Source organism: Perissodus microlepis, chromosome 7 (assembly GCF_051167445.1).
Source record: "Perissodus microlepis isolate ML-2025 ecotype Zambia chromosome 7, ASM5116744v1, whole genome shotgun sequence".
Lineage (NCBI taxonomy): Eukaryota > Metazoa > Chordata > Actinopteri > Cichliformes > Cichlidae > Perissodus > Perissodus microlepis.
The window spans coordinates 2,112,600-2,129,074 of record NC_140467.1 but is presented as its reverse complement, the minus strand read 5'-3'; the positions used below and the strand labels follow the sequence as shown (position 1 = coordinate 2,129,074).

General features: G+C 41.4%; 1 protein-coding gene across 1 annotated transcript in view; it reads right to left on the bottom strand.

Moving 5' to 3' along the window:
- Positions 1-16,475, bottom strand: part of cdh13 (cadherin 13, H-cadherin (heart)) — a 396,226-nt gene that overhangs the window by 58,407 nt on the left and 321,344 nt on the right. Inside the window, exons 9-11 of the mRNA XM_084932749.1 lie at positions 13,926-14,066; positions 1,028-1,210; positions 691-944 (exon numbers count right to left, since the gene is read on the bottom strand). Of these exons, the coding sequence (XP_084788875.1) occupies positions 691-944; positions 1,028-1,210; positions 13,926-14,066 (578 nt within the window). The remainder of the gene's footprint in view (positions 1-690; positions 945-1,027; positions 1,211-13,925; positions 14,067-16,475) is intronic.

The following is a 16,475-nucleotide window of genomic DNA, read 5'->3' as shown; positions in this document are numbered from 1 at the left end:
GTAAAGTCATGATCTGATGAGTTTTATTGCCCTCGGTCTATAATAGCCCCATGTGTTTACTTATATATGACATACAGCTGCAAAGGTGCAGAAACATGAGTCGAAATTAGGCCTGAAAGGTAATAAATGCAGCGATGACTTTTTATCTTGTAAAATGTAAGTACAGAGCAAACTATGGGACTCCCTCTGGCAGCAAGAGGAATAATTTTTATTGTGGCACACGGTGCAACTAATAGCCTTGCAGTTATGATGGTGATATTTGAGGGCTTCTTCTGTAACAGAGTTAAAGTTAATGAGCTGTCTGATTCTGGGACTTTTCACTTGACTGGGGAGAACAGTTTGGCCTGTGCCAATAAAGTTCACATTATCCGGGCAGTATATTTTGTCTGTTTACGCAGACAAATAAAACGAACTAACCGGGAACGCTGGGAAGATCGGACGTATTTGGCGATACAAAGATGGGATCGCGACAGCTCAGGCAGACGGGAGACAGGTGAGGACTGACGGAGTGAGATGTCAAAGCAGCTGGAAGGTGATGATCTACGGGCTGAAACTGCGAGTTACTATTTCCCTGCCAGATCACCTCGCTTGCATCATTTATTCTACCCAAGATGATCCACAGTTTGCAGCTGCGTCTCTTTTTGACTTTGTTGCACTTTTACCACAAAAATATGTCTAAAAACTGCTTACCTAATACTCTGTTTCTCTAATATATCCGGATCTGTAGCATTAAGTGATGCCACAAAGCTTCCCACAGGGATGTTTTCCATCCTGGTGACTATCAGGGGGTCTGGGAAGAACACAGGGCCCTCGTTGATGTCCTCGACTCTGACGTGGACGGTGGCTGTGGAGCTCGGGCCATATCCAACATCGGGAACCAGAGGATCCTCGTTCTCTACTTTGATGAGCAGGCTGAGGAATTCAGATGCCTCATAGTTCAGTGGCTAAGAGGAGACAATGATTAGAAATGTAAGACTTCTACGAGAATATATGAATGTATCCAAATGTTTCTTACAGAGTGCTTTACCTTGACAACCGAGAGCATTCCCTCATTGTTGTCCGGGTTGGTCTGAATCTCAAAGCTCTGCGTAGGGTCTCCACTGATTATAGAGTACATGGCTCTCCACGCTGCTGTGGCCGGATCGTCTCTGTCATCTACCGTCAGGTTGACCACAACGCCCGTTGAGCCCTCATACACGTGAGCTTCAAACTGTGAGGGGAGACAGAAACAAGTCGAGATTACTGAGAGGCCGGCTGAGGAGACCCGAATCTAGAAAATATAACAGAACAAATCAGCGCGATTCCAGAGACGAAGACGTAGATTCACCTAACTTTAAAAGCTTCAAAGACTGAATGTGAAATGAATTTCAGAGGCATTGCATACTGAGCCAATCAGACTTGGATGTGAACAGGTACAAATTTACTTTAGGTGGACTAAATTAGGGCAAATTAACATCCTCGAGTTGATACAGTTTCTAATTTGAGTAAAAAAAGCGCTTATTCCATATTTGCACACAAGGAAATGCAGCAAGTTTGGAGGGAAATCATAAAAAACATGTTTCTGCAGAGTTTTATATTTTGCATTCCTGCACAGTCCAGTAGACAAATTTATATTGCATGATGTTAAAGGTTGGACTGCAGGCAGCAGTATGGAGCACATGCATCTCAGTTTTCTTTCCTGTGTGCAAAATGTGTGGTACCTCGCTGCTTGCAGAACTATGTTTACATTACTTTGTATACTCTGTATGAATCTATATTGCCCGTGCAACATTAAAATCAATGACTTTAGGACTTTTTATCTACGCAGTTATATATTTGAAAAAATGGCAGAACAGAAAAGAAGAGCATGTGATTAAGAGTTAATAGAACAGATGAGGAGGTTCTACGCGGTCACATCGGGGACACAAATGCATGCACAGCACACGCAACACAATAAACACCATTTATGTGTCCAGAGCCGATTCCCCACAGCGCATCTCATTTATTTTTGCGGTGTCAGTCACTCCCTGCCTCACGGCTCAATGTTGGCAGCAGGCCTCAATCAGATTCTTATTGATGCTGCCAGGAGGGCTTCCTGCTAAAGACTGCATTGTGATCAGGGTTACCCTTGAAGAAGTGCTGGGCAGGCATACGCAGTTCTGCCAGTGTGCATGTGTGTGTGCGTGTGTCGGGATCATTATTGTGTCAGAGCTCACACTGTAATCTTTCAGACACAGAACACTCTGTTTAAGGATAGTTCTGGTCCAGCCTAGATTACTGTGTCTCTTGTCAGCCCATGGTATTGTTGTTTCACAGATTACCCTCTTACTGCCTTATACTGCCGGGCTTCGTGCATTTATCTGAAGAGAGACCAACATTGATTTTTTCTCTTTCCTTTCTTTTCTCCCTTTTTATTCATCCAAAGCCTGTTTAAAAAAAACACTGTGAACCATTCACAGATATTTAGGGCACACAGAAGCGAAACACAGTGTTCTTAAGAATGCGAATTCTCACACGTGTACTGTTGGTCCTTTTGTCCCGCGAGCCAACAGCTGCCTGCTACAAAGGCAAATAGGAGAGAGTTGTCGGCATAAAAGGCCCGATTCTCACTCGTAAACAAGCGAGGGATGGTGGAATTTAAATTGCTTTAGCTTTACTGGGAAATCCTGAGGCGGTGTAAGCAGTTTCACAAAATCTTGACCTGAAATACACAAGGCACCGTGATCAGAAACAACTGCTTGTTATTCGCGTGGGTGTCATCCACGTCTAGACTTAGGACGGCAGAGAAGACACACTCGGAAGCTCACACACAGACAATAGCCAGTCAGACGGGGTTTAATCATGTGAGGCAGTCATGCGGTTTGGAGAAAAGTTATTCTGTGTGATGTGGACACTGAGCCGCGGCCTTACCACTGAAAAAAGTCCAGTTCCTACTGGAGCACAAAACAACCAGTCACCTTCAAGAGTATAAGGAAATGACTAACTACTGGGCAGAACACCTGGCCTCAGCTAACTTAAACACACTGAGAAAGATCAGGGGGCGCAATGACAACAGCAGTCAGAGTGCATCGCAGTCACGTTTGATTTTATCTGTAGCATCTGAGACTCCCACACCCACACACAGATCCAATTAGAGCAGCGGCTCTGAGAACAAAAGACGACCTGGACACACATGCACGCCGAGACTTAATAAGCAACACGCAGGAAAACACACAGCTTCAAACATGCAGATAGAGGCAAAGATAGACAACCAGTCAGTGTTGGCAGTGACCATAAATCAGAGCCCTTCACTTCAGACATTTAAGATTCCAAGAAAAAAAGAAGCTGCCATTGATTTTCTGCTTCCCATCTCTTTTTATGTCTGACTTTCCAATAATCTGGCCCATGAATCTTCTATGCTGTGCCATGCTGTCAGAAGATAATTGGGTGATAGTCATTTGAGGCACAACAGCTTAAGAAGAAAAAATAAACAAACTGATATCGTCAAGTTTCAGCTGACAGTTTCAGTGCCGTCATCCTGATGACTGCGATGCCAGCTTTTGTTTACATCCGTCGTTATTTTCCTTTTAAAGTACAATTATCTCTGTACTGGTGTCTTTGGTCTTGTATGACAGAGTAAATTTTGCAAACAGAAGAAGCACGTATTGTGACTGCTCTTGGTTTGCCTGATGGCTGAATTAAGTAGGGCCTGTACTTTATTTGAACTATTTGCAGAGCAAACTGAACGTGCCATAGATCGTGGCGTTTAAGCAGAACATTGTACCTCAGGATGCTAAAAAGGAGGAAAAAAAGATGCACCTTGCTGTGAACATTTGTTTAACACGTTGTTTTATGGTCAAATATCTGCAAAACTAAACACTGTTCATCATTAAATTAATGTTTTTCTTTCAACTTCATTTCAAGAGCACTTCTAACCTCGTGCAGCAAACATCTCCAAGCCAAAGCCAAACAGCTGCTTGATTTATGGAACCACAAAACCTTCATCTCAGCATTGTCAACAACATTCATTCCACCTCTTCTCCAACAGATGGATGTGCAAGAGAAACCCTAACTTCTGGCAAAACGCCTGAGACAGAGATGCGAAGCCTTGGAAAAGTATGCACATCTGTCAGCTTTACCAAGTAACATTAAATGCGCTCTGCCTCATTAACACCAGCACAGAAAAAGACTCCTTTTTCTTATACTGCCTTTAATTTGTCTTTCATTGGCAGCTGGCAGTTTTTGCCTGTTTCAAACCAGTAACCCTGTTCTGTCGCATCAGGACCAAAAACAGTAGAACTATGTAAACATGTGTCTGCACTGAGTGCAATACTGTAAACCATTACCTATATCAATATTACCGATCCATCTTTGCTGTCCTCTAACAGAGAAATACAAGAAGAAATGTGCACGATTCCAGTTACATTGTAACCATATATTTAAGACTGCAGCATGTACAATCACACGCAAACAGACATGACTGAAGATCAGCTTACATTATTCCTGGATGTCTGTCACAAAGTGTTATGAATACAGATGGCAGTTGTGGCTACACTGACAGGCAGCTGAGCAGCTGTTCATTTGTCCTAATGGAAAGTACTTTGTGACACGTCCCTGCTGCCCCAAAGATTTTCTCTGACATGCAGCACACATAACAGCAGCCCATCACATTAAATCTCTCAAGACGAGACTATTTTGCCTCTGAGAAGCATTTGCTTCATTGCCACGACACGGCAGGGAGACACTGCGACACAGCCGTTTGATGTTTGTCTTTTTGATAAGTTAGTTAGTGGGTTTTTCTTTTTACTGGACAGTTTCTTAGACCATCTGAAAGAAAAATATATGACTCGGAGAAATCCAAAAATCATGAACATTTTCAGGACTTTTCAGTTGATTAAGGATGAAGCCATCTCATTACTTTAGCCCCTCTGTGGCGCTATAAAACATAGAGGTTAGAAAGAAACCTCAGTTAGACAAGAATCACACATATTTTGCTTTTCCTTTATCAGCTTTTGAAAGCAGCTTCGCTCTCAGCAGAACGAGGTGTAGACATTGCGAATATTTGCAACAAGCTACCATTGTGCATGTGATTGCTCATCTTCTCACACAATCCTACACCCAGGCATGGCATACTTTTCCGTCTAGCCTCCCCACTTGCTTTTTACACTGCTCCCAGCATTAATCCTGCATACAGTAAGTGTGCCTGGGGAGTTAATGAGCTTACCTGTGTCTTTATTAAATGTCTATAGCTTGTGTGCAGGCTGCTTCCAGAGACAGATTTTTGATGAATCTGACATTTAGCAAAGCAGCTTTTCAGATTCTCTATTTGTCAATTAAGCTAGTTAACGAAAATATTCCAGGAATACAGGCAGGCATTAAAAACCCATATGCCTCAGAAGCAAGGTCAGCCATTCAAGTGTAGCGACTGATGTATGATTGAGCGCCGGCTCGTCCATCTGGAATGGCCCGCAGACTGAGAAGTTCTTAACTTCCTGACAACAATCTGACAGTTCCAACTTTGTGCTGCAGTTCACTTGTGTGCTCTCCTGTAAAACTTCCATAGTTCAATTTAGCACTGCTTTAATAAAGTAACGCCTGGCTTTCTCTTCAGTGGGAAAGAGTACAATTTGCTTTTATTCCCAGGTCAAATGACTCTGCACTAGTCTTTATCAGCCCAGCCTCTGATTGGCTGTGACGGAAACAGGACATCACTGTCGACATGCTCATTTTCAGCTTAGTCAGGACGCAACAAGATGATTATCAGAGAACAACACAGATGTTTTACATGAGTTTGCAGATAATTTTTTTTAATTGGTATTTTGCAATTTTACAAAAATATGCTAAAGAGAAGCATATTGTTTATTTGGTCTCTGCATAATAGCCTATAGCTTTTCCAGCCAGTTTCCTGTCTGCAAGCTTAATAATACATTTTATTTAAGAAAGCGCTTTTCAAAACACTCAAGGACACTGTACACAAGCAATAACAACAACAAACGTAACAATTTACAAAATAATAAGGATAAAACATAGAGCAACTAAATAAATTAAAGTAACAGGATGGAAAAGTTTATGTGGAGTAGGCTAGTGTGAACAGGTGAGTTTTGAGTCTGGACTTAAAAAGAGGAAGGAAAGTGATGTTTCTTATCTCAGGAGGAAGACGGGGGCAGAGCAGCAGAAAGCCCAAGCCTGAGGTCCATAGAAGTGAATCAGCAAATTTCAAATAGCAGCAGTTGCAGGAAAGGTTCAAGAGTTGGACAAAAAGACGACCTTGATGTTGAGGCCGAGTTTAAATTACATAAAGTTTAAATCCTTTATTGCTTTTTATGGACAGAATCATGATTGCACAGTACTTCCAGTTACTTAAGAAAACAGATTCATAAAAAGCAGAATTTTTGTTTTTTCCCTTTATGCATTCACAGTTGATGTAATAAACTCGTCCAAAAACAGTCATTTTGCAGCTCTTTTTTGGTAAATCAGGCAACTGCTGAACCTGACAGGATGACCTACTTTGATACACATTTTTAAAAACTGGACCTGAGCTGAAAATAGTTTTTCCCTTTAAAATATAATTGATTACATGCAATCTATTAACAGCCAACCTTTTCTGCAGAAGACAAAACTGAAGACAAAATCCAACATGCAGTTTTGGTTCCTGCACTGATGGTTTCAAAGAATGAGTTCATGTTTCATCAGAGTCGAGAATCAAACATTAGATTCATCGTCAGTGAACTTTGAATAGGCTGCTTTCCAACTTTAGGTCTACAAACTCTGGGGTCCCGTGGGCAGTGACAGCAGCGTTTTGTTTTTAGTAGAAATATGAAATCACTTCTTTATCAGGCGCTGCTATTCTGGATGAATCACTCGAGGTAATCATGTTTCATCAACAGAAAAAAAGAAAAACACGATCACTCAGATCAGCCTTCTATTGAGTTGCAGTGACATTTCCAACTAAAGCCTCCAAGTGAAGCCAAAGAATGGCAGTAAAATACTCCAACCATATAAAGGAAGCCGCAGAAGACAAAGGCTCAAGTTTTTCTATGAATTTCTCACCCAAGATGTTAATCTAACCTGATCCATTCACGCTGTTTTCTGTCTAACAACTGCACGAGGACACTCACAAATACACGTGTACTATATTCCATTGAAATATGTCTCCGACTTGTCATACGGCACACCGATCCAGTCCCATTTCAGGCCAGCTACGCCTCAGCATCATCCAGAGTAAAGTGCTGTGTGTAGCTCAGAGCCAGTGAAGCAATCATGCAAGGTTTTCAGCTAATCCATGACACCTGTTAGCCATCCCCCAAGATAGAACAACACTGACGTGGCCCTGCCGCACTACGCCTGGTGCTGTGCTCATCACCACAAATGTCTTTATCAGCGGGACAGACGGATTGCAGGTGAGCATATTCTCGTGGTCATCGCAAAGCGGAGAGCGGGAAAAAGTGAAAGGATGGAAGAAGGGAAGTAAACAGAAAGACAGGCAGGCAAAGAGAGTGCAAAATTGAGTGAGGGGGAAAATAAATCTGGGCAATGGCTGTCAGGAGCGTGAGTGACAGGAGAGATAAGGTCCATCACAGTGTCGGTATGAGGAGCAGGAGGGGAATAGGACCAGTCAGACATGGTGCAGAATTAACAGAGCTGCTGAAGAGTGGAGGGGAGACAAGTAATGCAAGTGTAGAAGGAACGGAGTGGAGGAGAGATCGGGATACTGGTGCAGGAGGATGAACCAAATAACAGGGCAGGGCAAAAGGTGCACAACTACATCAGCGTCTGCTCTCATGCAACATCAGCTGTGAAAGGTTTAACAGTACTGTTATTAAGACAGAGGAATATCAAGTTCAGCATAGCAGAAAGTCTCAGAGACTTTGAGTAAATGCATATAGATAATAAAAATCCAGCTGCGACCAGGAGATAACATTCATCAGGAGAAATATCCATCTTCGTGACAGGAGCACACACGTCGAGCCTTTCAGACGACAGAGCTAAGGGTTACTACATAATTTTGTCTTCTTGTTTCTTCTCCTCATAAAAATCGGATTAGACCCTCACTATAAAATTAATCAGGCCAGAGCACATTCCCCTACACATGGAGCTTCAGTAGGAAAATGTAATAAATTTCCTAGTGAGGAATACCTCAGCTTCCGATTTTAAAAATGGCAGATTGATTATACGGAATCATCCATCCTTAAAAAGAACTTACTAAGGAGAAAAGTAACGGCGGTTTGGCAGCTAATTCTGCCATTTTTCATAAAGAAGGTTTTAAGCATTCTCTCCATGTTCATATTTCAGCGTTGCATCAGTGACTCTTCAGGCAGGTTGTATTGCAACATTAAGGATCACTTATCTGTTAACTATAAGCTGCTTCTTACCCCTGAAAATGAATTTAATTCATTTTTAACGGGGCAGGGAATGCAGCATCAGATTCTTTAGTTTTGTTGTTAATATTTTAAAGCACTAGTCACAAAAAGTTTAGAAGAAAAGAAACGTGGAAGTTACATTTTGATTTATGATCGATGCTATCAGTACTCTTGTTTGACTGAAACCATACATAAAGATCTGTGAGTCCACCCCTGTCTTACTAGCGTGCAGCAGGGCAGCAAATAACAAAAGGGAACCAAAATGAACAGACATACTCCCTTTTATTAAAGCTCACTGGCCTGTTTTAAAAATGGGTACAACTCTCCAAAGAAAATTATTTTGAAACATTTAAAAAATGTACATAAATTGCCAGCACTTTTTCAGTAATCTTAATATTTTGCCAACTTGTGTTATTATGTAGCACTTTTGTTTAGCCACATCTCCTGGTTGGACGTCTGTTTGCCTTCCCAGCTCTCACCTACAGCTCGTGGAAGCTGCTTATTCAAGCTGGCTAAGGATTTGTAGTGGGGCTCCGTGAGGGGCTGGTGGGTTGGCGAGTGGATTAGTGAGACTGCAGCAAGAGGAATCCGAATTAAAACTGTATGAAATGATAACAGTGATAATCATTTACACTCACACTGCGGGTTTAAGTGTAAATGATCATCTGTCTTTGTGTGAGCATATTCAGTGTGTCCTGTAGGTGAAGTTGCATCCTGGGAAAACATGAAATTCACTTAAACACACAGGAATTAATTGGCAGTGGAAGCTCAAATATAGTGATATGAGTCACAGTTATCAAAGTGTTATCAAAGTGATAAAAAGGATGCTGCCTCAACCTGCACAGTCGTGTGCTGTGACTTGGACCTGTTTTCATTTTGTGGCAAAACATGGAAATAACTTTAAATCCCCTCTCAGTATTCCTAAATAATAAATGGACTTTGCAATTATCTGGTGTTTCCATTAAAAACCAGTAAAAGAAGCTATGAAGACGTTCTTAAGTAGTAAATCTGACGTCCACAAAGTCAGAAACAACTCAAAAATCTCCAATTTTGATCCACTGATTAGATTTGGGAGTAAAATACATTTTTCATAAGTTGGAAAAAAAAAGAAAATTCAAGTGTCTAAAAGTATTTTGTTTTTCAAATTCATGACTCCAGAGCGACAAATTCACACATTTCAGTGCTTTTATCCACTTTTGAAAGATTGTTCCAATTATCTCCTGCACTAGAAGAAGTTAGGTGTCGGTGTTAAAATAACATGAAAATCTGTTCTGAGCTATGTTTTAATATAGTTTTTGTATCCACTAAAAAGGATATTTATCAACAGTAGCTGCAGTATCGTGCTATTTAAATGCATTTAATTTACATTTTGATTTAGCCTCAGATGTGACATCAGATATGAATAAGGATTATATCCTGAATGGCTGTCATAGCCAAGGTACCAGATACAAGTGCTTTAGTTTTACAGCTGTGATGTACGTGCCTGTAGCATCAGCAGCTAATGTGAGAAACACAGTAACTGACCTCTATCCCATTTCAAAGCATAAACGTGATATTTGCTCATTTCCATTGTTTGTTTATGTGAAGTGTAAGTGAAACAGAACGACTACTGTGAAAAACTAACTACACAACTAAAAGCAATAACTGGAAGTGATTGTTTTCTATATGAGTTCATCGCTCTCTCACATCATCTCTCACATCATCTCTCACATCATTGTGAAGCTATTCGATCCCGCTCGTCTTTTCAGCGTAGCTTTATTTGATCAAACTTGTGGCTATTTGTTTATGGGAAGCTCTCCTAAGGTTTTGCCACAGCATTTGTCTGGACTTGAAGCTTTAGCTGTCGCACAGATGGCCTCACATTTGGCTCTAGAATAGATTTCCATGGTAGACTGAATGACTGCAAGGTGCCCTGTTGCTACAAAAACAAGCCCAGATCATCCCCGTCCACCACTCGACAGCTGGTATTCGATGTCTGAGTGCTGATGTGTTCTCTTTGTGTTTTGCCAAACATAGCGTGGTGCGTTGTGGACAAATGTTCCCCTTTTGGTCTTGCATGTCCAAAGTCATGTGATTTCTACTGGATATCCTTCCAAACAAGCCACACTTGTTTTACAGGGAGAACGTTAACATTTACATGCTAACTGAGCTCTGAGCACTGCACAGTCTGAAAAGGGGCTGACTTTGCTGTGACATCCCCTCCTCTGATAATTGCTCAGTTAAAATGCATTTGATTAGCAGCACTTGGCCTCATCTTATTCATTCCTATGGATGTACTTAGCTTTTCGCAGGCCTGCACAGAACCCAGTGAAAGCTCTTTTCACCCGCCTTTTTTACAAATTACAGAGGAAAAGGAAAACAGAGTCTCCGTTCGGTTGATCCAAGTAGACGAGTGCTGGTCTGAAGCTAAACTTTCTGATGGTTGTCTCTCTGCGTAGAGCTGTGGTAGGTACGTCTGAGAAAATGCAGAGGCTCCCTGCGTGGGGATTATGTTGCTGAATTCATACAAAATGTCAACTCAAAAAAAATCCAGCAACAGTGCATTTAATGAATAATAACAGCATGACGTCTCCTGAAAATGTGATTTCTTCTCCTTTTCTTGCCTCTACTTATGTCTATGAGTAAAATTCTCTTTTTTTTACTCATCTTTTCATCCTGTTCTCCATCTTTCGCTGTGTGAGTTCTGCTCATAAGCTGGAAAAGGAGCTTTTAAAGCTTACACGTGGTCTACAGGAGGGGGTGTCACCAGAAACAGACAACTCGAGTCTTCTTAAGGAGGGCCTGCACAAAGTCCTATGAAAAGCCTTGAATATTTAGCTGAATTATTTATATGGTGAAAGCTCGAGAGCAGCTGCTGACACAGGCTTAGCACCAGCGCACGCTCACAATATGATGGCGTTCATTCGAGGAGTCGTAGATGATTCATGGGCAGGTTGAGAAGCGGTCAGGGAGAGAGCAGGGTAAAGGATTTACACAGGGAGCTTAACGTCCTCAAACACTTGTTTTATAAAAGCTCAATTTCTCCGTGGCATTAAACATATCTCTTCCCAGTGAGGAATGAGAACATTAACTGGGACACGGACACGGTGCACTCTGCGTGGCCCTGCCGAGCCCTCTGAGCTGTAACATTTCACGTCTGAGCTGCGCCCCTTACAAGCTCCCCTGACACCTCGATGTATCATGGGAGGGCTGCGGGAGGTTTGGTTAGGGCAAAAGTTTTATGTGTCTTAAAACCTGACAACAGCTGTGGTCATTTCTATTAAAAAACACACAACTCAGTGTTGGAACTGCACCTTAAGGTGGAAGGTGGGTCTTTATCTAGTGGACCTCATTCTTTCTCCGTGTTTTTGCAGCTCCAGAGGTGAACGGGAGGCATGAAGGCAGCAAAACAACCGAGGGGGCAACTCATAACAAATTCATGTGGAGGGCGTACTACAGGACACTCTCTCGCCGACTGTTAAACCATTTTACGGTTATTTTATGTGTTTTATGTTATTTCCTGACTAACTTTCTGCTGATTTTTAACTCAACAGTCCAGTTCATTCAAAAGAAGGAATGCTGCCCCTCCTGCTCAGTGGTTTCCTTATGCGGCCTCTGCACCTGCATCACACACCCACACCTTCTGCCATCTGTTCGGGGTTTTCTTGAACTTTACCTTTTGAAGAGAAGGATGAAATATCTTCATATGAGAAAACGAAAGGTCACACTGACTCAGACAAGTTCATGAGCTGGGTGAACAAACATGTACATGAAGTATGTGTAGAAGCAACTGAGTGTAGCACCAGTGTATGTCTCCATAAACAAAGTCCATCTGTCAAGTCATTGCAAAGGGCAACTCTGCATAAACCATTGCCTTAAAAAACCTTGATTACTACATTACCAAGAGTTCAGGCTCAGTCTCTGCCACAGGGCACAGAGCACGGAAAAACAGCAAAGAAGAAGCACAATTTTACTGAATGCAAAATTGAAAATATCAAAAAATAAGACGATGTATGATGCGGCTGGTTTATGTTGTTCATTCTGGCCGTCAGTGTATCAGGTTCAACTAGGTCTACGATGTGTTTATGCATGTCTAAAGCACCCAAGGGTTCACATGAGAAACTGGGACTACCGTGGAGTCCCAACTTCAGAGAACCAATAAGCTTATAAAGACATAATAATATTTATTTTAAGTTTAGCTTCTTGGCGCTCAAAACAATATCAAGCATCAGTATTTTCCTGGGTATGGGTGTGTTTTAAATTGTGGTATTACAACTAGGGCTGGGCTATATCATACCGTTCACAGTAATACCGGTATAATGTTGGGCAACGATAAGAAAATGAAATATCGCAATAGAATATGGGTAAAACGCGTGTGCGCAGTGCCTTTGTTTACATACGCACAAGGCGGAAAAAGCACGGCGGTGACGCAGAATGAGGAGGGCGAAAGCGGATTGTTGAATGAAACGGATGAACCAGAACTGGTTTGTAAAAATGCTGCAACTTCAGTGGTGGAACTGGTTTAGCTTTCGTCCGTCAGATACACAACAAAGCACTATTTTTGGTAGAGCATGCTAGCGGTCCGTCGTTATTACCGTGTTGTTTGGAAAATACGGCACACTTAAAATCAATCCTTTGATTTTTCTGAAAGTCGACAGAGCCCCTTATAATCCCGTGTGCCTTATGTATGAATTCTGGTTGTGTTTACTGACCTCGAAACGATTTTATGTACACGGCGCTCGAAAATCTGTCAAATGTTTCAGTACGACTTTGCTAAGCTACGAAGCCGCACCGCATTACGGCTATCGTAGGCGGAGCCTCGTGGAGTGATACGTACTGTGCTTCAACATAATATTACCGTATTGTGTGTGTATGACCTCTTTTTAAGTTTTGTGGATATTATACATGGTTATGCTGAGGATATGTCGGCCAGTTTCCACTGGAAATGCCTTTCTGTTAAACTGTCAGCGAGGAATTTGCATTTGCACTGTTAAATTTTTATATAACTTTAATGCACATAAAACAGCTGCTTGTTTAAGTGAAAATACATTGATTTTTTGCACTAATAAAGTTGTGGAGTTGTAAAGTATTTTGTCTCGTGTCAATTATATCGTCAGTTATATCGTTATTGCAAATTTTCAAATGTATATGGTGATAAATATTTTTGGTCATATCGCCCTGCTCTAACTACAACAACCTTACTGTCAACATTCTAACGTTGCAGATCACAAATACTTGAAAAGGAAAACAAATTCTGTTTTCACACTATATAACTAAATATGCATTATTCTGACTGTTGTACAGTTACAAGCACAAATACTTTATGCAGTAATCTATTACTTCACTTTGAAAAATCTGAGGTGTTGTTTGAATGTTTATATTTGAAGTGTCACAGTTATTATTGTCATAACTTATTGTCTCCATAACAGAGCGAGATGCCACTGGGATGTATCTGTACTATTATGATGTCCTAATGTCTTAAAGACGCAGTTCCTTTATTAGCCACAGTAATCTTCGACTTTTCTGGTGGGAAACTGCACGCAGGAGACAAGTGACCTCACATAGCAGACAAAAACAACCTAAGCGAGCATTAAGAAAAAGCAGAGAGCGAAAAAGGAAGTTTCTCACCAGCGGATGTGTGAACTCTGGGGCATGGTCGTTCTTATCTGTTATGGTAATGGTAGCAGTGGTTGTTCCCGTTAGGCCCACCTCACTTCCTGCCATGTCCTTGGCCATAATCTCTAACTCGTATGTTGTGGTTGGCAGGGTCTGGAAAGAAAAGACACAGTGAGACAGAGAAAAATGTTCAGAAGTATGCAGAAGATATAAGAATGTTGTTGACAATCTATACCTACCTCTACCTGAATATTCAAGGAACTGTGAGTAATAACACCATGAGGTTAACGAGGAGCCAATTTTAACATCACTGTATATGCACCTTCCTGCTCAAACACAAGTGTTAAAGCTCCAGTAAACACTCGCTGCATCTCTAATGAAAGGTCAAGAGCACACATTATGTTTTTTCGTGCATCCTCCACCGTGCTCTCAGCCGTCAGACTTCGTGAAAAGACTATTTTTGTCCCTCTCATTAGTGAAATTATACTTCACACTGTGTTTGAAGTGTTGCCTTGCTTTTAGAGTCTCCACTCCAGCGTTTCTGGCTATTTTTGTTGATTAGATGTTGTAGTTTAAAGAATGAGTCGATGATTAAACCCCAAACTGAATGCACTTTAATTCAGCCTTAAAACTCTAATTAAGTCCTTCACAAGCTAGCGAGATGGCTGTGGCCTTGGTTATAAAGCAGACCTCCTGAAAATAAACCAGAATAAGACATTTAATCCATTTGTGACCTGCCAGCATCTTCAATCTATACAATAATTGGGGAAATATAGCTTATAGATAGAGCGAGGGGGAGTGACACTCATAATGATCAGAGCAGCAACAATAATTCATTGAAATAACGTCTAATAGAAATGTTAACTGCAGTGTATAAATAGCAGGGAGAAGGGGCTGGTAAAGCCAACATTTACTTATTCGCTGCAGTGTTTTTGCTCCACTGGAGGTGTTAACTGTCACATGCTTAATAAACTTCATCCATCTGTCTGAGTGAAAACGCTGGTGGAGCGATCCTGCACTGTAGAGTCACCTCAGACTTCTCACTGTGCCCGGTACAGAAACGGATGGATGGACACCCTGGAACGTACTTAGACGCAAATTATGTAACTGTCCCAATATTTGCTATTTTGTATCTATTTTGTATCTTTTCGTATCTTTTCGTTTTTCGACACGTTCAGTTCATCCTGTTAAAGTTCAAACTGAGAATCCCAAAGGTGATTTAAGTTGGATGTGGCGTTGCCGTCGGTGCCAGGTGGGCTGCTCTGGCTATTTCAGAAACTGCTGCCACCTCTACTGTTTATAGGGAACGGTCAGAAAAAGAGACAAATATCCAGCGAGTGGCAGCTCTCTGGGTTTAAATGCCTTGTGTCAGACGTCAGAGCAGAATGGCTGGTTTGAGTTGATAGGAATGCAGAAGTAACTCACATAACCTGCTATTACAACCAACTAAGGTTTGGAGAAGAGCATCTCTGAAAGCGTAACATATCGGACCATGAGGTGGATGGGCTACAGTGCTCCCATCCTCTGACGGATGCTTCCAGCAGCATAATGAACCCTGTCACAAAGCTCACATGATCTCATACTGGTTTCTTCAACATGACAATAAGTTTCCTCCACAGTTAACTGATCCCAGGAGAGGACTGCTGACGTGTAGCAGTTCTGAATGCAAAAGGGGGTCCAAACTAGTACTGTTGTACCTAATAAACTGTCTGACACATTCTCTCCAGTTGCATTAATAATCTTAATATCCTTTAACCACCTATGTATCTGATCGTGCCCCTGATCTTTAAATGTTGTTAGTGAGAAAGCTATTGTTTATGGACAAAGGCCTGTGACCTGATATTACCCAGCCTACACACACACACACACACACACACACCTCCTGTGCTCTGCTCACTGTCAAACTGAGTGGCAGCAGCAGTTGTCAGTGTGTGCATGTATGTGTACCTTTGCCTGTTCATTGGAGATATTGCTCTAATCAATTTCATGAGACAGGCAGGGAGAGATCATTGGCTACACACCTTCAGGCTCATTTTAATTATCGCTTCAACCTGAATTTAGCATGAGGAACTGCAGACTGAGCTAAATAGCAAATCTGACACACGCACGCATATCATCAAAAAGGCCGTTCACCCAACTGCCTGACTTAAATGACCCTGTTGAAGGAGGCCACCAAAGCACGGAGGGATGCATTTTATGATCCTTGAGTGCGAGAAGATCACAGCACCTCTTATTAGAAGTAGATTTCAGCACAACAAGGTCAAAATTTATTTCTGCCAATTCTAAACTAAACAAATTAATTTGCCGCGTGCAGCAGGTGAACGGTGGCAGCTACTACTTATTCACATTTATTCACATGTTACAGTTTTTTCCAGAAAAATCAGCTTTTAAAGTCATCAATTCTATTTTATTATTATATGTTTATATCAACAGCTTTCACACCATCTTAACTTTTTGTGTTTTAGTATGTTGCAACAATCAATACTTTTTTATACATATAGAGCTTTCCCCTTAAATTTTGTACATCATATGTTGTACACGTGCCTCATTAAATTATTTCCT